This window comes from Oncorhynchus mykiss, chromosome 4 (assembly GCF_057628025.1).
Source record: "Oncorhynchus mykiss isolate SJ-2025 chromosome 4, ASM5762802v1, whole genome shotgun sequence".
NCBI classification, from domain to species: Eukaryota; Metazoa; Chordata; class Actinopteri; order Salmoniformes; family Salmonidae; genus Oncorhynchus; species Oncorhynchus mykiss.
In genome coordinates this window covers 75,997,385-76,018,914 of record NC_143025.1, presented here as the reverse complement: position 1 = coordinate 76,018,914, position 21,530 = coordinate 75,997,385, and the positions used below count along the sequence as shown (strand labels likewise).

Sequence of the window (21,530 nt, the reverse complement as noted above, 5' to 3'; positions counted from 1 at the left end):
ACAACACTTCTTGACCTTGCGCATTACTTTTAAGTGTGTACAAAAATGAGTTTTTCTTCTCATACAACCTTACAAGAATCAACAGTTCACTATCTGACAGTATATGATTCTAAAAGCATGTAGCACTCCCTATTTCCACAAGTAATGCCAGTAAAGCCAATCCTTTTTTTGTGACAATAGCAGTCCAGTGAGAGCCTATCTGGTCAATGTTATTTGTTGTCCTCCTACTCTGGCCCAGACCCATGGCTGCTACACACTATTTATAGAACTGATGAGTAAACGCCAGCGGGAACAGGTGAGCAGGCCCCCTGTGTGTGTGTGTGTGTGTGTGTGTGTGTGTGTGTGTATGTGTGTGTGTGTGTGTGTGTGTGTGGTATGGGAAGCAGATGAGCCCATTTACTCCCAGTGTTTATACTGCACATTGACTAAGCCTATTTATCTTCAGGAAGTTGTTTATGTACTCCAAGTCCCAGTATAGTTACAGCAGTGTGCGCGCGCGTTTTGACTTTAATCATCATCACAGGAGTAACTGAGGAAGTCATCCTGCCCTTAGGGAGATGGGGTGGGGAGGGAGGCTCTGGCAATCAGAGAGGACTTAATCAGCCAGGAAATAAACACACACACACACACACACACACACACAGGAGACACACAGATATCCTCCTGTTATTATACATAGACGCACGGTTGATCACATTGTGTCCTGGATAGCTATTTGACAGGACAGCCTGTCCCCATAAATTTGTCAGTACAGTACGTTACAGCCCAGTTCATATCAGCCACACTGGCCAGTCAGCCCAGCCAGGATCTGGGTAACTGTGTGTGTTTCTGTGTTTGTGACACACACTTTAGGGGATGGGCAGAGTGCGATTGAAAAACAAACGTGGTATACAGGTTTCAATCCTTGTTGTTGTGGTGGGGGAGAAACGGTGAATGTGATGAATGCCAGGTCATATCTGATAGGAGAAATGTATTACTCTCTATAATCACCAAGGTATTTGTTTATGTGGATAACACACACACACATTCAACCTAATCCTCTGTCTCTCCTCCACACAGGACCTGGGGGTGCGTCTGCTCTTCCCTCTGGGTAACCTAACGTCTCAGAGCAGTGAGGCCAGAGAGCACCTCTTCACAGTTGATGGGTGTGTGTCCGTGCTGCTGGGGCTCTACAACACCTATGAGGGGAGACCCCCCCTACCATACACACCCACACACCTCCAGCCAGGGACGCCCGTACACTCTGTACTTCTCCCGTGTGGGGGCGGGAGAAGGAGAACATTCTGGTGAAGCTGGTTAGGGTGCTGTTCATCCACCCTGCAGTGGGACCTACCCTGGCAGCTAACAAACACCTAGTACACAACCTGCTGGACACACTGAGGGAGTTTCAGCGTTTTTAGGGTAATGTAAGAGTGAAATTATGGTCCCATAATGTTCTCATAACATCCCTATAATGTTCCCAAAATGTTCTAATAACGTCCCAATAATGTTCTCAGAACATCTGAAAAAAGGTGAACCCAAACATCTGATAAATGTATTGACAGGACGGACATACCAAGGCCAGCCAAGGCTCCTAATGAAGGTGATTTACTCTGAAACGTACGCCTGTTTGTATATCCCGTCAATACAAGAATCACACTGTACAAACCCTTAACTGTAAAACTCTATACAGTCACTCCTTGTTTGGTACCAGTTTCCTGTCTGCTGGAGACAGGTGCCAAACATCTAACACATATTTCTTCTTCAATTTCTTTCTTTCTTCTTTGTGTTTTTTTTTGTTGCACATCCTTTTTCGATTTAGGTCCTTTTGCAGTCTGAAAGAGCCAAAGAGAGAACAGGATGTTCTGTGCTCTTTAGAGCCTGGTTGGTTTCTTGTGAAACTTCTAGGTGGTTGGAATGATGGTTTCAGGACTGACTGGTACAGGCCATGTTCAGGCGGGTGTGAAATTCTCAGTTTCTCAGCTTTAGCTGTGCGCTCTTCCCTTCCGCCTCCCTCCCACACACTGTAGTGCAGTGTTACTGAGAGAGAGAGAGAGAGAGAGAGAGAGAGGAGAGAGGCAGACACAGAGACAGACAGACTACTACTCCCCCCCCCCCCCCCCATACGCTGCTGTTCATTGATTATTGACACCATTAGTATCTATCTAATTATCCTGCTGCTGGTCACTATTACTCATGTTTTCAGTACTATATATTACTATTCGTATATTAACAGTATTTAGATATTCCTGCTACCAGTCACATTTCAGCCCTGTTTACATGTACACTGAGTGTACAAAACATTAAGAACACCTTCCTAATATTGAGTTGTACCCCTTTTTAAAAAATATATATTTTTAACCCCCTTTTTCTCCCCAATTTCGTGGTATCCAATTGTTAGTAGTTACTGTCTTGTCTCATCGCTACGTACGGGCTCGGGAGAGACGAAGGTCGATAGACATGCGTCCTCTGAAACACAACCCAACCAAGCCGCACTGCTTCTTAACACAGCACACATCCAACCTGGAAGCCAGTCCAATGACACCAATGTGTTGGAGAAAACACCGTACACCTATCGAACTGGTTAGCGTGCACTGCGCCCGGCCCGCCACAGGAGTCGCTAGAGCGAGATGAGACAAGGATATCCCTACCGGTCAAACCCTCCCTAAGCCGGACGACGCTAGGCCAATTGTGTGTCGCCCCACGGACCTCCCGATCGCGGCCGGCTGGTGGCACAGTTAGCACTGCGATGCAGTGCCTTAGACCCCTGCGCCACCCGGGAGGCCCGAGTTGCACCCCTTTTTGCCCTCAGAACAGACTCAGTTCATCAGGGCGTGGACTCTACAAGGTGGAGAAAGCATTCCACAGGGATGCTGGCTCGTATAGACTCAAATACTTCCTACAGTTATGTCAAGTTGCCTGGATGTCCTTTGGGTGGTGGACCATTTTTGATACACATGGGAAACTGGTACACATGGCACCTACTACCATACCCTGTTCAAATCACTTAAATCTTTTGTCTTGCCCATTCACCTTCTGAATGGTACACACACAATCCATGTTTTAATGGTCTCAAGGCTTAAAAATCCTTCTTTAATCTGTCTCCTCCCCTTCATCCAAAGTGATTGAAGTTGATTTCAATAAGGGGTCATAGCTTTCACCTGGTCAGTCTATCTCATGGGTGTAAAATGTTTATGTACACTCAGTGTATCACGCCTACCTACACTGACACTTTTGCACACACACACACATCCACCCATCACTTACGCTGCTGCCATACTGTTTATTATTATTAATCCTGCTACGTCACTTTCTCCTAATCCATGCCTGGATGTACATATCTACCTCATTACTCCAGTATCCCTGCACATTGTAAATGTGGTATTGGCACTGACCCTGTATATAGGTTCTTCTATTATTTCTTAGTTTTTAGTTATTAGTGTCTGTTGGGTAGAGCTAGCAGGTTAAGAATCTCACTCTACTGGTGAATGTGACAAATAAAACTGAATGAATGAAACTGAAACAGACGTTTTTTATTTCTCCTCAGCACTGGCTGTGGAACCAAATCAGGCAGCTTAATATCCTGTTTTGATCACAGTTTGACAGGCCATGCATGCTGCTTTACATTAGAGACAGAGAGAGGGAGAGGAGAACTTCTCCACCACACCAAAGGGCCTTTCCAGTCAGACCCAGAAACGAAACACACACTATGACGCAGGCACCGGTTGACAGTACGACCGCAATATCTTTGATATAATACGACCAAACAAGCTATATTTTCCTTCTCTCTCTGTCTCATGCTGTTGAAGCTGCTCCTCTCTAATGAGGAGGGGGGGGGCAGAACTGTCCAGAGTTTTATCAGCCCACCGTTAGCAGCAGATGCACTCAGGGAGAGCTAATGTAAGGCAGTGTGTGAATCATATGTGACTTAAACCCCTCTCTCCCGTCATGTGATGTGTGTGTGCAGGCTGGCAGACAGTGAGGGACTTTGGGCCAGCTGGCTGGCCTGGTGTGTCAGACCCTGTGGAACCTCACTGAGAAGGGGGGGGGGGGGGACAGACTCCCCAGCCACACTGGACAACCAGGAGAGAGAGGCACTGCTTGAGGTCCATACACTGTACCTGGGTATGGAAATGATTTAGAAGAGGTTATTTTACTGGAAGTTTTAGGAATAACATTTTATAGTTATATGTTTTGGTCTACTGCTGTAAACATACTTTATTTTTATGTTGTATCATTTTGAGGAAGCTCTGATTCAGAGGGGTTGGGTTAAATACGGAAGACACGTTTCAGTTTAATGCATTTGGTTATACAACTGACTAGGTATCCCCCTTTCCCTTAGACGAGGAGGAAGCGCTGCAGTGGACCTCTGGTGATTACGAGGGACTTCCACCGAGCATTCTGGGAGTCAGAGTTCCGTCCTGTGGCTCAGAGGCTGAGGGACAGGATCCAGACTCAAACTGTCTGCCATCTACACAGTCTCCCTCCCTAAAGTGTGATGTCCTTGCCTTTCTTCTTGCTGTGCCCTGCATCCAGTGTGTCTGTACTCAACACACTTTACCTTCTGGTTCTACCACGCTCTCTAATTCCATTAGTAAGGTCCTGACCAGGCACAACTCTGGGACTTAGTTATAGGCTGCTTGGGTTGAGTGTTTTCCAAGTCAGGAAACCTTCTTGGCCCTAGCTATGGCATATTTTGAGCCTCTGACCTGTATGACAAACTGTTTTTGTTGTACCATATTATAACCTGTTAATGTAATATTATTATCATAAGCTACTCTTACATCGCAATAATTGTAAACTGCTTCTGTGGTGATAAAAAGTTCAGACATTGTTAATCTGTGAACTGCTGTAAGTAATAAACCACAACACAAAGTGTGGTAAACGTTCTCCTTCTCAAAGCCTTTATTGTTACAGATATGGACCAGGCCAGGCAGTACTGCTGCAAAGTTAGCAAAGAACAGCGCTTTTTAAATCACATCAAATAAGTACAAAAACAGCACTTCTGTCAAGATAAAGTAAACCTATCCTGCAATAATAACGCCTTACAGTGACCACAACCCAATAGCATTTCATCAGCCATAGTTAATGACACACATGGTTCTCTACATGATACACACCTGTCCGTCTGGGTTGATAAAGCTAGTTAGTTGGGTAATTGTGGAGGTATTAAGTGCATCTATTGTTTATAATAGTCTCATCCTGTTCAGATTGTCGTAGGGAAATGAGGCAGTTCAGTATCAGTAGAGATATGGACCAAGTCACCCTCTGTTTGCCCTTAATAGAAAAGTCCCTGAACATCCAGAGAATTCAGTCTACAGCCAGTCATCCACAAGGATGCCAGGGAGTTTCCGCAGGGAGAACGGAACAGGACAGGAAGGTGAGCAGAGTAGAGGTCAAAGGTGATCCTAGAAGGAATTTTCCCTCATCTCACTGCACATTAGACAGGTCCAAGTGTTCTAGCACAACAGGTGTGGGAGTAACGTTCAACCTTGGACTCGTCAACACAAGCAAACATTGAACCACAGAGTTCAGTGTAGTATAAAATGGGAGGACTGACTCCCCACTGGACAAAAACAAGTTGAATCAACATTTTGACATGATTTCAACAACAAAAAATTAAATGGGTTGACGTTGAATGGACGAGGAAAAAAGCAATCAAAACAAGACAATTTAGTATTTCTTCACCTAAATCCAATGAGATGGTGACTTTTCTTCATGTTAGTCGACAAGTCAACCAAATCTAAATCAAAACTAGACATTGAACCAGTGGGCCCACACTCAACACATGTGGTTGTACAAAACATTTATTGATGTGTGGGACTCATTTGCATTAACTGTGCAAAATGCATCTGTAATAGCCAAATGTTTCCTACATCATTACTGAAGACATATTGTAAATTGTCATTGATGGAGATCAGAAGTGTATTGTTCAGGTTGGAGATAATACATGCATGTGTGCTGTGACTACAACTCGGTGGGCTTGTTTCATGAATGATTCAATGTATAGATTATTTATATGTAATAATGATATGATTATGTTGATGCAGCAGCAACAGTTCTATGGAGAAAACAGAAAAATACAATGATTCAATAACATATTCCATTTTTTTTTTATATAAAAAGTTTCAGTATCTGACAGTCAGAAGTTTGATAAAACCTCTACACTTCCTCTCACAACCACCCCCAAATAATGTACCATTCCATAATCATCCTCATCTTCCTCCTCCTCTTAACGTGAAACAATCATTCAACTGTCCAACTGTATCAATCCACCCTCAGTAGAATGCAATACTTTACTGTTATTAGTCAACAAAAATAAAAGGGTGGAGTCTACCCCTCGTTTAAAAAAAACTGTGTTTGCACTGGTTAGGCTCCCACAGAGGGAACAAGCACATCTATGACCGACTGCAGTCGGACCGTATCGATCACAGTCGGTCCAATGAGGACCAACTGGGCTCCCTACGAATGAAAGCCAAGCGACCCAGAATGATAAAGAGTCATTCTGCTCGCCAAAGAGCACTTCTTAATGTGATAGAAAAGAAAACAGAAGAGGTATTTATTTACTGGTACAATTCACAATACCCAAAGCTTTGAAAGTGTTAGGATGCCCAGGCCAGGGTCAAAGGTCGAGGGTGAGCGGAAGACAGACAGGTGAGGTCATTGTTATGACAACCGGAAGCCAATCCCCTTGGAAGACCATTTTGTTTTAGCTTTCATGTTCTTTTTCTTACAGGACAAAGCTTTTTACCAGAAACAAAACACTGTAACAGTCACCACATGGAAAGAGCTACAGCAGAGGCAAGAAGTTTCACACTTCAAATGACCTCGCTTTCTTCCTGGTTTTTTGTTGCTTGAAATTTCAACACACTTTTTTCCTTTATATTTTCTGTAAAACACATGGAGTTACACACACATCCACACATGATATTTGTCACTGACATCAGTCTCTCATACAGAATGGGTTCATCATACGTACAGTCAAACTAAATAGGGCTCAGACAGTGTTATTTTTTAGTTTTTCCAACACCTCTCCGCTTTCACACACTTCTTGGGTTAGCTTACACAAACAGTTTCAGGGTGGGGGGTATGGGGAAGGGGGGGGGGGGGGGTAATGCTGTGGGTTTATGATGGATAGGGTTCTTAGGGGTGGGAGGGAGGATTGGGGGGGGGGGTCAATATGACCCCTTGCTTACATGAGCAGCAGTATCAGGCAGCACCTCTACACACTATACTGTGGTGTATGACATAACCAGGCACACCAACACACAGGCCAAATAATGCTTCCATCATCTCCAGTTACCGCAACAACAACCACATGATGATAACAACTTCTCTTAATACAAAAAGACTAAAGCAAAAAACAGTGGCTACATTATCAAGTGCAGACTGATGAACTGCTTTGCTCTCTGGAGATTTGCTGTGGGTTTTCACACTATATGGAGATTCTATTGACATCATCCACTGAGGTGTATTAGAATACTGGAAGGGTGGCCTGTGTCATCTGTTTCTTTTCCTCTGGCCCAGCAGAGTGTCTGCTCCAGGCTGCCCCCTCATGGTGAGTTTTGGCACTGCAGGTAAAGAGGACAGCTTATCTTTCCACAAGTAGGTTGAGATGACTTTTCTTTTTGCAGTTCTTTTTTTTCATTCTTTCATTTGCTTTTTTTTTGTTCTGTTCATTTTTCTTTCCACATCACGAGGACGAGCTTCGTCACGACAGACAGGGTTACCTTTCATCTTTTTCATTTTCTGTTTTCACCCCTTGGTTTATTTCTTCTGAAGTGTCCCACGAGAGCAAAGACAATGACAGCAAAAAACAATGATAAACGCCAAAAGCATTTCATGTCATGTAGCGGGTGATCGCTCTCAGAGCGTAGAGCAGTTCTGCCTGCATGCGCGCTTCCATAAGAAGCAGATTGACATGGACCTGGAAGAGTGAGGGAGAAAGAGAGAGTAGAACGCATTACAAAACTGCTCCACAACATTACTCCAGTCACACAGATCAACAACTAGGAGAGGAAACTATATAGAAATGTTAAATGCTAACAGAAACCCATGGAATAAGAAATAAAATAGAAAGTTGTCCCCTCACCTTCTCGGAGTGCTGGAACTGTCTCCAGAAGCTCTCATACATTCGTTTGGTGGTTTTCTCCGGGCTGCACACCATGGTCTTAATGTAGACCTTAAAGCTGCGGTCCAACAGCTGGTTAATCTCCCCGTAGTCATAGTCATCATACCTGAGACATAGATATTTCTTTACTAATAACTACATTACTGTACGAAATTACTGCACTTTGTCAATGTATTAAACACGTGATAACATTCTTCTTTTGACTGAATCTAGCATATTACATCATGAAATATGTACATTTACATGAGTAGATTTGTGTTTGTATAGAGCCAGTGAGTGACGTACCTGATGCCGAACATGCAGTGGATGTAGTTCCAGATAGCCCTGCGCAGCATGGTGGTGTCCACGTCTTTGTGCATGGCCATGGTGTTGTAGGTCAGGTTGTAGGCCATCTGGAACTTCTCATCCAGCAGCTGACCAACGTCAGGGTACAGACGGTTCACCAGGGAGTAGCCGTGGTCCTCCCAACTGTAGTCCTGAAGAGAGGAAAGCAAGGAGTTAATCAGAATGTCTGGATATCAATTGATCAATCAGATAGATAGTCCATATGGTAACATTTAGAAAATGTTGGTAACATGGTAACATTTAGAAAATGTAATCTTGAAGTTATTGAGAAAAAAAAAACCTCTTCACTTTCTCTCTCCTTTTCTTTCTTTCTGGCTCTCCCTGAACGGGTGTGTGTGTGTACACACGTGTATTATATACCTGCACTCTGAAGGTGGGTACATGTTCTCCTCTCCTGGAGAAGTCCTTGTAGCCGTAGCTGGGGTCTTCAAAGTGCCTGGATACGTCTCTGGATGGCACACACTCCTCATCCTCTGCCGTGGCCACAAGCATGCTCTCGGTCTTCTCCCTCTCAAAGCGTGTGGCCATCTCCTCCTGACTGGCTTCCTCTTCATCACGACACTCCTGCAGCTGCTTCATCCTCTCCATCAGCACCTCCACCTCACCAGACACCTCTGACACCTAAACACACACACATTCTGGTTCAGGGCACTGGTCATTCAAAGGGCAACCACAACCACAAGAATCACTGCGCTCACAACCACACGGGTGTCAAAGCCGAGTGACTAACAAACCTACAGCTTCTCTCCCTCGCTCACCCACACACAGTCCTGACTCTCCTCCTCCCGCTCACCTGGTGATTGCCTCTCCTCTCCTCCAGGTGGCCGTGACCGTTGCCATTGGCGATGTCGCAGACACAGTACTGGCTGAGGGAGGGGGGTCTGAAGGTGTGTCCCCCGTCACTGTGGATCTCGGGGGTGATGCCACAGCCGAAGGTAAAGGAGGCCAGGGAGTGGTAGTGTGTGAGGAGCACCACAGCATGGATCAGCTCAGCCAGGGACCAGCTGTGTTCTTCAGCCTTCAGCAGGTGCTGGAGTGGGGGTGAAGGGGAGAGCTGATACGTCAGTCAATCAGTAATTTCCTTTGGGTGGAATCTTTTCTTTTCCTGTCTCACATTCTATCCATCCATCGCTTTCCAATTGTTTTATTCTCTCTACCCATCCCTTCCCCTCTTCCTTCTATACAGATCCCCCTTTCAAAAAGTTATATAACTAACTCTGCAAAGTCAGCAGCTGTGTAACTCAGGCCAGGCCTCATCCCATCATTTCGGTATCTGTTACATAACCCTAACCTGTCCCTCTGTCCAGTCCTGGGGGTTTGTGTCACAGTCCCCCCCCCCACCCCACCCGCGCGTACCTCGATGTGTGCCTTGGTGAGGAGCCAGGGCCGGTGGGCCAGGATCTTGTTGAGCTCCCCGAGGGCCTGCAGCTTCTGTGGGGCTCCGTCCAGGCCATTCAGCCACTTGGAGTCCCCTCCCACCTGGAGGAAGTCGTTGACGTGCAGGTTGACCAGGTAGGAGCACTGGTGTCTGGCTGCAGCCTGGGAGGGGAAACAATTACCAGACTGCCCAAGAACTCTAAAATGTACAGTCTATAGGCGAGTGTCCAAGAATTCAAAACGTACTCTCTGTAGGCAGAGAGATATACAGGGCTTGTAGTGAGTGGCTATACTGTGGTAGTGTAGAGGTTGGAGAGGGGGTTAGGGATCTCACCATGATGCCTATGTAGTGGCGGTAGTGCAGGGATAAGGGCCCGTCCATCTGCAGCAGGTAGTGCTGTGTCCTCAGAAAGCTCTCCAGGTACTGTGGGTGGAAGCCCATCACCAAGGAGATGTTGTCAAGGCGACCCAGTGCTGCGAATGCGTCCTCAAATATCGATTGTGTCCTGGGGTCTACTTTACTGACTTGAAGGATCTGATGCAATAGAGACAGTGAATTTAATGTAATTCACTTATTGGTATAAGATGCTAACTAAATATATGTAATAAAATGTCAAAGTTATTGATACTTTGCATAGATAAGTAACAAGTAAAATGTTTTGAAGTCCAAAGAAAACTTGTGGTAAAAAAAAGTTTTTGTTCTCCATACCTCTTTTTCAGGGATAAATCTACTTGGTCCATTTCCCAGGGGTCTTGGGATTCGAACTCCAAAGTCCTGCAAGACAAAATAATACAGAAGACACATTATAGTTATGCAAGATCCAAATGCAACAGTGCTCATTGGCGTCAAAAGCTAAAGGCACAGGGGGAAAACTCTAATTGCGATTTTTCGTACCATTTTGGCTGCGAGCCCTGACCGTGTAATATTGTACATCCTTCTGTGGGATATCGTATCTCTCACCCCCATGTTCGCTCTATAGTCGGGTTGGCGCACTGCAACCGCAGCCTGTGCAGAAATAAATCTCTTTGTTCAACATTTAGCTGCAGCAAGCCATAACAGCAGTCTCTATAAATGTTACAAAACTACCAAAATACACAAAAAGAAGGCTTGATAGATACAATGTATCATGCCTACAGTGGCTATGTAACCATTTGCAGTTTGATACACCCTTGATACAAGTAATACCCTTGATACAATATTTGACACAATGTTATTGATCAGAGAGGCTCGCATACTAAAATAGTTAAATAAACGAATTCAAAATATGATTGACATCTCACTCAACATAAAAACAGCCAACTGTCAACTTGAAAAGTCGCTGATTGCGACATGTCCTACAGGCTAGGGCTGACTGTCTGCTCCGTTTCTGTCCCTCTGCGCGGCGCAGAGCTGGCGGAATGAATGACCTAGAACTGCCCGCCGAAGATTACTCGAAAGCGACAATACTGTCTTGCATTGAAATACACCAACCGAAAAAAGTAGAACCTTATACCGAACGGTCTATAGAGTTGGCAGTAGGATGACAAAGAACTGGAAAGAAAGTAGGGTTGACAAGCAGCGCAAACTCCTCAAACGCGTAAACAAGGTTGGACACAAAAGAAAAGACTGCACTGCAGTTCCTTCGCTCGAAGCCACAGAAAACAAGTGGCTAAAATGACATGAAATTGTCTTGTCACAAATTAATAATCTAAATTCCAAAACGAAAGCACGGGCTTTCCAAAACATGCATTCACTGTCAAAATAATTTCCCCTTTATTTTATTCTTACCTTTTTGCTTAGCCGTTCACACCGAGTGCATATTTTAAATACGTCTGTCACTGTAAATGAATCATTTTCAATGGTTTCTGTTGCTGCAGTTGCGTGCTTCATAATGTGTTCTCGGCGCGATCTTATGTTTTCAGGTATTCAAATATAAAGATCTACTTCGATGGCCGTTTCCTTTCTCGCTTTGTTTCTTGGGGGACTGGTTAATAAAGTGCTCAGTTGTCAGCCGGTGCTGTCCTACAGCAGAATACCGTTCTCTCTCTGCGGATACAGTCCGTAAATAAACGGAGCCTTGGTTGACTGACGTGCGCAAAAGCCAATCCCATGGCGAAAACAACCTCCATTCATCCAATGAGATATAAGGGGACGGAGAGAGGAGGAGTGAAATGTGTAGAGAGGTGAGCGTCTTAACTTGAGTACAGAGCGAGCCCCCACGAAAACATCATCAATCGTCTTTAATTTTGTTCCTTGCTGCTGCCATTTATTGGCAATGGATATCGACAGACCATCACTCTGCAGCGCACAATATGGCGTGAAATGGTCACTTCGACCAACTTGCCTGCTTATTATGGCTTTATTACATGATACATATCATTTTTCACCCCTTCCACCCACAGCTGACCCAGTACTACATGGACGTTTGCAGGCACCTGCTATCTTATGTCATGTACATTGAAAACAACAGAGACAAGAACTGCAAGTCCTTTACTCTGTGTGTTATAAACAGGATGGGGAGCATCACAACTGTAAATATGGCGGCAGATCTTATAATGGCACAGTAAGATACCTGGACAGTACAGGTCAACAAACAGCAAATCAATTCCAGCTTTCCACTTAGACTAGCAGTTCAGATAAAGCAGCCTTAAATCAAATCAAACAGGGCTGTATAGCACCTCAGACAAACCTACCAGGAAGTCTCGATAAAGACAGGAAACGGTTCTCTTTCTGGGTCTATCATAGAGCCTGTCAGTATAGACACCGCCTGGAGCGGATGATGTCACCAGTCACTGGTGTTAGTGTTTTGTACTGTACTCTGAAGTCATTTATGAGTCATTTTATAATGCTGTTTTGTCAGATGGTTGTAGCATGAAAAAGAGCTTTGGTCTAGATATGACTACTCAAAAAAAGGTACTGCAGTGGCATGAAATCTGAGTATCTGACAATTGTATTATAAATTAGTGGTGGTAAATAGCAGCTGCATAATTGTGATAATTGCTTATTACTGCAGCACATCTAGCCAGGTCAAGTGTTCCATGGCAGAGATACCAACAACAACCTCATTAGAAGCACAACGCCACTGGAAGGCTGATCATATTAATATTATCTAATAATACATTCAAGGCAGGGGTGGAAGAACCAAATAAAAACCTGCTAAAACAAGTTATATTAGGAGTGGTGGTGTGAGGGAGCCCAGATTGTTGTTTATCACCAAGCTGATCTGAACCAAGCTCCAATCTAACACTTTGGTTAAGAGCCTGGCTGCCTGGTTGATATGGGCCTGGCTAGATACATAGCACGCCATTTGGCAGACTCATTGTGTGACGATACCACCCCCCCCCCCACACACTCCTGTTACCCCTAGGGAGGGGCGAGGGTTGGGGTAAACATGCCCTGGGGCTGGAGTCAGCACTCTACAGTTTCCCAGCAGCAGAGCGAGCACAGTGTGTGAGCCCCATGGCTCAGCAAAGTTGCAGAGCAGAAGAGGCCTGGTCAGCGTTCAGCTTACGACATGCCCTTTTCACATAAAAGAGTTAGCCTAGGCTAGGGCCCCGACTGGCCCCCAGCCCCCCGGACAAGGGACAGGGCCAAACACTATTTTCAGGGGCGTACACAGCCCTACCACACCACCACCTACTCGGGGGCTTTACTGTACCCACTCCAGCCAGGGGCGTAGTGGGGGCGGCGGTTACTATAACATCATGATGATTTGTTAGACTGCCGTGGGAGGCTGGTAGAGAGCCTGCAGGGATCCTTCTCAAGCTGGTTCTCACAGTGCAGATAGTGAGCCTCTGAGAAGAAGGGACAGAGGGATTGGACGTGGTCCTCTCTTCACTGAGTCTGAATGAGCAGTCTAACTGACCGGTGTAGAGGGTTTGACATCATTAACTCATTGCTGTGATATCTGGTGGCGTCTAACATTATGTCATAGCAGTTCTCTCAAAACACGCACACACAGGACTCGTGGAGAGCATTGTCACACATTAGTTAATATCCTACTGTTACAACTGACTGGGAATACATTCTAAGCTACAGATAAGACAAACAATGGTAGACATAGAAATATTACATACTTGGGTGTGGTGGCTGGGGTTCGAGAGGAGTAAGTTAGTTAATAGTTTACTAACAGGTCTCTATCACATCCATGCAACTGGTTTGTGATTTTTATAACATTTGATGGACAGGATAAAAGTAATTAAGATTAGAATGGGCCCTGAATAAACAAACAGCAAACATCAGACCAGTCACAAGTTCAAGCTCCGGTTCGAATTCCAAAACATTGATCCCTCTCAACTTGAAATTCAACCAACATGAAAGGACAACTCCATAAGAGAATGTAGAGAGGAATTTCAGTGTCACTCCCTTAACTTTGACAAAAGTAATTAACATGTATAATACATGCAAATATGTAACACATGATATTGTGTGATTTTGTACCTACTCTATAACTATTTATATTTTCATTTTAAGAGAGCCTGTAAAAATAAATTATTCAAAGAGTAGCATTTAAACACTTGGGCAATTAGGAAAAAAGTTTGAAAAAAGTTTAGAAGATGGCAATTGTAAATGCAAACTTTTTAGCTGCTTTTGCCAATAAAAAGAGGATACAAGTCAAAGGAATTAAAAGAGAAAGAGAAAGGAAGCCAAAACTAAAGCTGTACACATTATGTGCCCCAAAAGTGTCTGCAGTGTTTTTAACATGCGATGAAAATACAAGAGAGCGGAGAGACCAAATCACAAAACCGTGGGGAAGTTCAACAAGTGGTAGAAGTCCTCCTAACCAGTTCAAACCTGACCTTTCGCTTAGCAGAGAGGAAGCAAAAAACTCCCTCTCATACAATGACATAAGCCTAGCAACAGGCTTTCCCCAATCACAGGCCAGAACAACATTTACAGGGTCCAATCGTTTCTCTCGCTCTCCCCCTCTTGTTCCTCTGGTTTAAAAAAAAAAAGAAGGTTTTGCTAGAGCTGGGAGAGAGAGTTTGACTAACTTTTCACTCTGCTAACTAAATCTCCCAGCAAGTTTTAAGAGCTGTTTTGAGTGCGAGAATGTATACAAGTCAGTGTTGGTGTGTGCGTGGGGGGAGTAACAGGTAGACCTCTATCCGCAGCTTAACCCAGAGCAGTTTCACAAGAGCAGCCCACATCAACAGTGTACTGTATGCAGCATGCATGCATATTCCTTATGTCACTTTATTTCTCTCTGTCTTTTCATGCCGTTTACAGTTGAGGCTCTCCAGTTGTTGGTAACGTCTGTTTAAACTTAATGGACAGGAGATAAATCAACACAAAATATACATACAAATACACTACAGTTGACTCTTGTTCATTTGCAAAGAGTGAAAAGTAGGTATTTTCCCCTTTCCCCCCTCTTTCACCCTCCCTCTGTCGCTCTCCCACTCTTCAAACAACGCTCTTGGTTCGAGCCAGTCCATTCCATCACTAAGCAGTTAACATAACGGCTAAGACTTGGCATAACACTGCACAGTTAACCCTCACGTCCCCATCCATGTCCACTTTGAAGTTAAGGACAGTTGGAATTTTCTTCATTCACATGTCAAACAATGTCACACGTCACATTGTTCAAAATTGTACCTAAATTGCTTGCTTTTCTTTGTTTCTGCAGCTGCATAGCTATAATTGTATACCTGGAGATGGTGAGCCTTGAGTTATACATGTAACTGCCAAAATAATGGAAACACATGAGTAAATGAGGGATACAAAGCATATTGAAAGCAAGTGCTTCCACACAGGTGTGGTTCTTGAGTTAATTAAGCAATTAACATCCCATCATTACTTACGGTCATGCATAAAAATGCTGGGCAGGCCATTATTTTGGCTACCGTGGCTATGCCCTTATAGGATGGCAATGCCCCCATCCCCACGGCAAGAGTGGTCCCTGAATGGTTTAATGAGCATGAAAACACATGCCATGGCCATCTCAGCCAACAGATCACAACCAAACTGAACACTTTCTGAAGATTCTGGAGCGGCGCCTGAAACAGCGTTTTACACCACCATCAACAAAACACAAAATTATGGAATTTCTTGTGGAAGATTGAAGTTGCATTCCTCCGATAGAGGTAAATACACTTGCCAAGGTGCATTGAAGCGGTTAAGGCACGTGGTGGCCCAACACCCTATTAAAACTTCTTAAGGCTAGGGGGCAGTATTCAGAAGTTTGGATGACTGAGGTGCCCAAGTAAACTGCCTGTTACTCAGGCCCAGAAGCTAGGATATGCATGGTAGTATTGGATAAAAAACACAAAAGTTTCTAAAACTGTTAAAATAATGTCTGAGTACAACAGAACTGATTTGGCAGGCGAAACCCAGAGGACAGATTGCAGTTCCTATGACTTCCACTATATGTCAACAGTCTTTAGAAATAGTTTGATGTTTTTTTTTTCTTCTAAAAATGAAGTATTCATATTCTTTCTAAGTGTCACTCAGGTGGACTCTAGTGTTTTGGTGGGCGTGAATGAGACTGCGCTGCTCGTTTTCCTCCGGTATTGAAAACAGTTTATTACGTCTTAAATTTTATCGATTATTTACATATTAGGGTACCGGAGGTTGGATTAGAAAAGTTGTTTGAAATGTTTGGACCAAGTTTACAGGTAACTTATTAGATCCTTTGTAGGTATGTTGGGTGAGTTGGAACAGGTGTATTTCTGAATTAAACGCGCCAAATAAAACGGAAATGTTTGGGATATAAAGGACTATAAACGACTATTCATTGTGTAACAGACCTTGTGATTGAAAAAAGATGAAGATCTTCAAAGGTAAGCGTTTTATTTTATCGCTATTTCTGACTTTCGTGATGCATCTGCTTGGTTGGAAAATGTTTTTCTTGTTTTTGTATGTGGGGCGCTGTCCTCAGATAATTGCATGGTGTGCTTTCGCCGTAAAGCCTTTTTGAAATCTGACAAAGTGGCTGGATTGACAAGAAGTTAAGCTTTTAAATGATGTAAGACACTTGTATCTTCATGAATGTTTAATATTACAAATTTAGTATTTTTAAATTTCGCACTCTGCAATTTAACGGATGTTGTCAAATCGATCCAGGTAACTGGATTCTAGCCGTAAGTGATCCCTAAGAGGTTTAAGACACTATGTTGGGGGCCTCCCAAGTGGCTCAGTGGTCTGTTTAAGAGCCTGGCTGAACCAAACCAAGCTCCAATCCGGGTCACTACAGACCCGGGTTCGATCCCAGGCTATGTTACAACCGGCCGTGACCGGGAGACCCATAGGGCGGTGCACAATTGGACCAGCGACGTACAGGTGAAGGGAAAGTTTGGCTGGGACGGCTTTACTTGGCTCTTTACGCTCTAGCGACTCTTTGTGGCGGGCCGGGCACCTGCAAGCTGACACTGGTCGTCAGTTGAATGGTGTTTTCTCCAACACATTGGTGCGGCTGGCTTCCGGGTTAAGGTGGGTCATGTTTCGGAGGACGCATGACTCGACCTTCACCTCTCCCGAGCCTGTTGGGGAGTTGCAGCGATGAGAGAAGATCGTAATTGGATATCACAAAATTGGGGAGAAAAAGGGGGTGAAATACAAAAAAATTATAGATAAGAAAAAGACACTATGCTGGGGCATTAGGTAGCCTAGTGGTTAAATGCGTTGGGCCAGTAACCAAAAGGTTGCAGGTTCAAACCCCTGAGCCGACTAGGTGAAAAATATATGTCGATGTGCCCTTGCGCAAGGCACTTAACCCTAATTGCTCCTGTAAGTCGCTCTGGATAAGAGCGTCTGCTAAATGACGGTTTTTATTTTGGCAGTTACCTGTATGTTGCTGTCGATCAGTGGTCCTCTACATAGCCTAACAACAATAGTAACCGGTGAGAATTGATTCATGCATTTTTCAGAAAGTCAAACTCGAAGAGCAACAGGTGAGAACCTGGGAACCACTGACATTATATAAACCAGAGTTTAAATCCTCTAATTCCTCCCTCTACTCCCCCTCCCCTCTCTATTTCCCTCTCATTTTCTCTACTCCCCCTCCCCTCTCTGATGTGTGTTTATTCTGGCATGCTATCAGAGTGCAGCAGCCTCGCCAAACGCCGGCTTTCCTGAGCCGAGAGGCGCGGTTGAGAGCAACGGGCCCGGCCCAGGACAAACGCACACCAGGAGGAAACCGCTTTCCCTGGATTCCATGAAGTGGAGCGGAACTCCATGGAGCAAAGAGCACAACAATGTAATAGATTGCAGTGAGGGTAGAGAGGAGGGAGGAATCTAAAACAAAAGAGAGAAAAAAACATCCAAAACACTTTCCTCCTCTTTATGATTTGTGCTAACATACAGTAACCCCAACCCCCCTCTAACTCTCCCTGATCTCCTCTTCCGGAGTTCGGTGCCTCACAGGGTTCACCTCTGGGAACTGTGGAAGATACCACGTTTTTTTTTCACTGCAGAGGGGTGCAGGAAAGAGTTCAAAGGGTAAAGATTAGGGCCCAGAGAGGTTTAAGAGGAAGAGGGTGTGCATGGTAAAGAAGCATACACAAAGATCTGGGGTCAGTTAACCATCCCAAAACTAGAACCTTTACCATTGGGGGGGAAGACAAATCTGACCTTAGATCAGTGAGATGCAACATGCAGCTCCAAACTATCCAGTGGTGAGCTGTGGGTCTCATGGCAGTCAGTACCAGCTGTGGTTTTTGGTTTGTGAGAACCAGACTCAGCTCACATCCGGGACTCTGTCCAACACATCCCTGATCAGATTATAATAACCCTTAATAAGCATTCACAACAGATCCAACCCCTCACCTGATGGACAATGATGCACTCCCCTAACTCTCCATCTCCACAAACAGTAAAAAAACAAAAAAAAAACATTTAAAAAAAACGCTCACCATTGGCCAATGTTCCAACACTAATGTGAGTAGTGTCACTAAATCATAGGTAACAACACCTCATAACTTCTATAAAACTCCATGAACCTCTCTGCTCTGCCAGCCGCTACATAGGGCGTTATCAGTCTCATCTGATTGCTCATACGGTTAAAGGAAAGAAAAACAATGAAAGTGTAAATTAACTCTTTGTATGAAAGAGCGGGACTGAGAGAAGAGCAGGCATGGGGGGGGGTCAACTTCAAGGTTGGACAGGTCTTACTATAGCACATTATGGAAGTGTGAAAGAGTGCAGATATGAGAGGGATGTCCAAGTCTGATCCTGTCCACCGATTATGAATGACTGACATACCGGGCAGCGGACAGACAGTCCGATGTAACATGTCACAGACATAATGGCAAACATCCGAGATATGACAAGTGCATTCTCCCTCTCAATAACTGTGTGTAATATATAGTGGGGCAAAAAAGTATTTAGTCAGCCACCAATTGTGCAAGTTCTCCCACTTAAAAAGATGAGAGGCCTGTAATCATCATAAGTACACTTCAACTATGACAGACAAAATGAGAAGAAAAAAAATCCAGAAAATCACATTGAAGGATTTTTAATGAATTTGCAAATTATGGTGGAAAATAACTATTTGGTCAATAACAAAAGTTTCTCAATACTTTGTTATATACCCTTTGTTGGCAATGACAGAGGTCAAACGTTTTCTGTAAGTCTTCACATGGTTTTCACACACTGTTGCTGGTATTTTGGCCTATTCCTCCATGCTGATCTCCTCTAGAGCAGTGATGTTTTGGGGCTGTTGCTGGGCAACACGGACTTTCAACTCCCTCCAAAGATTTTCTATGGGGTTGAGATCTGGAGACTGGCTAGGCCACTCCAGGACCTTGAAATGCTTCTTACGAAGCCACTCCTTCGTTGCCCGGGCGGTGTGTTTGGGATCATTGTCATGCTGAAAGACCCAGCCACGTTTCATCTTCAATGCCCTGATGGAAGGAGGTTTTCACTCAAAATCTCACGATACATGGCCCCATTCATTCTTTCCTTTACACAGATCAGTCGTCCTGGTCCCTTTGCAGAAAAACAGCCCCAAAGCATAATGTTTCCACCCCCATGCTTCACAGTAGGTATGGTGTTCTTTGGATGCAACTCAGCATTCTTTGTCCTCCAAACACGACAGAGTTTTTACCAAAAAGTTATATTTTGGTTTCATCTGACCATATGACATTCTCCCAATTTTCTTCTGGATCATCCAAATGTTCTCTAGCAAACTTCAGACGGGCCTGGACATGTACTGGCTTAAGCAGGGGGACACGTCTGGCACTGCAGGATTTGAGTCCCTGGCGGCGTAGTGTGTTACTGATGGTAGGCTTTGTTACTTTCGTCCCAGCTCTCTGCAGGTCATTCACTAGGTCCCCCCCGTGTGGTTCTGGAATTTTTGCTCACCGTTCTTGTGATCATTTTGATGCTCTCCCTCCTGCCCGGCAGTGGTATTTTTTCCATTTTGTTTCCTGTGTGTCATGAGTATCCAGCTTCACTATGAAGCAGAGAGGATGTGATATTGCCTAATCGCTGTGGCGCTACCTTTTTCCCCAGGTCCCGTTACCTCATAACTAGACGATGAGCTCCGGCACCGGCCGGCTGAACAAACCACTGGCAGAGCCCTGTTAGAACGGCCCACCACAGCCAGAACGGACCTGTTAATATTTGATTGTTTCTGAAATGCCTATTTGGTCGAGCAGAACATCTCTCTCTCTCTCAAATATGGAGGGAGGAGAATGTAGTGGCTGTAACCAGCTGAGGCCCTGCATCCATCCATTTTCCCTTCTCAGGTCTTCTGGTCTCTCCTCATCTTTCCCTCCTTCCCTTCTTTAGGGTCGCCATCTCTCACTGTGACTAGCTTCCTCTCCCTCGATTTCGTCTTTAAATGTTCTATAGTGGTAGAGATTAGTCAACAGTGGTATTTACAGTATAACGAGCATACACTGAATGTTCTGCCTCACTTTTTCCAGGGGAATAAGAACCAAAAACACAAAGTGCATGGACACCATCTCAAATCAAACGTTATTGGTCACATACACATATTTAGCAATGTTATTGCGAGTGTAGCAAAATGCTTGAGTTCCTAGCTCCAACAGTGCAGTAGTATCAAACAGTTCACAACAATACACATCTAAAAGTTAAGAAATATATAAATATTAGATTGAGTAATGTCGGAATGACAGTCAGCCATGCATTTACTTCCCATTACATGACAATGTATGTTCAATAGCGAACAGGGGAAATCAATGATTACATATTGGGATATTATTTTTGACAATATACCAAATCATTTTGACAATGTCGCAATATTATCTGTTCCACTAGTTGGCTGTATCTGCACCAAAAATCCAGTATTTTTCCTTCTTAGCTTTTTCAATCTTCTTTTTAAATAGGAAGTCAATTCATTTTACAGCACTTTTATTTCCATGAATGACAAAAACTAGTTCTCATGCTCTCTCTTGTCCCTCTGCAGCAGATATATGGTGAGCAATATGTTTGGAACATCGAATCACAATACATATAGAATTGTGAGAATTGCATATCATATCGGCACTTAAGTATCGGGTAGAGGTCGACCGATTAATCGGAATGGCGGATTAATTAGGGCCGATTTCAAGTTTTCATAACAATCGGAAATTGGTATTTTTTCTGCCTCGTTCAGGGGCAGAAAGACAGATTTTCACCTTGTCAGCTCGGGGGATCCAATTTTGCAACCTTACAGTTAACTAGTCCAACGCAATAACGACCTGCCTCTCTCTCGTTGCACTCCACAAGGAGACTGCCTGTTACGCGAATGCAATAAGCCAAGGTAAGTTTAAT

The 21,530-nt window shown here is 44.2% G+C and overlaps 1 protein-coding gene and 1 long non-coding RNA gene across 4 annotated transcripts in view; one reads left to right on the top strand and one right to left on the bottom strand.

Moving 5' to 3' along the window:
• Nucleotides 1–836: 836 nt before the first annotated feature.
• On the top strand, nt 837–4,868 carry LOC110522364 (uncharacterized). Its single transcript, XR_016495436.1, has 3 exons — nt 837–1,401; nt 3,947–4,104; nt 4,322–4,868. It is a non-coding gene; the product is annotated as an uncharacterized LOC110522364 (long non-coding RNA).
• The window catches only part of sesn1 (sestrin 1), a 69,363-nt gene continuing 52,688 nt past the window's right edge, over nt 4,856–21,530 (bottom strand). The window contains exons 1-10 of one of the 3 annotated variants that reach the window (XM_021600703.3): nt 11,601–11,869; nt 10,728–10,838; nt 10,542–10,607; nt 10,167–10,367; nt 9,812–9,994; nt 9,249–9,485; nt 8,816–9,076; nt 8,396–8,586; nt 8,072–8,216; nt 4,856–7,906 (exon numbers count right to left, since the gene is read on the bottom strand). In XM_021600703.3, coding sequence (XP_021456378.3) covers nt 7,820–7,906; nt 8,072–8,216; nt 8,396–8,586; nt 8,816–9,076; nt 9,249–9,485; nt 9,812–9,994; nt 10,167–10,367; nt 10,542–10,607; nt 10,728–10,838; nt 11,601–11,702 — 1,584 coding nt within the window. In that variant the 5' untranslated portion in view covers nt 11,703–11,869 and the 3' untranslated portion in view covers nt 4,856–7,819. Of the gene's footprint in view, nt 7,907–8,071; nt 8,217–8,395; nt 8,587–8,815; nt 9,077–9,248; nt 9,486–9,811; nt 9,995–10,166; nt 10,368–10,541; nt 10,608–10,727; nt 10,839–11,600; nt 11,870–21,530 lie in introns of those variants that run through there. The other 2 variants (XM_021600704.3, XM_021600702.3) reach the window with 2 other exon arrangements.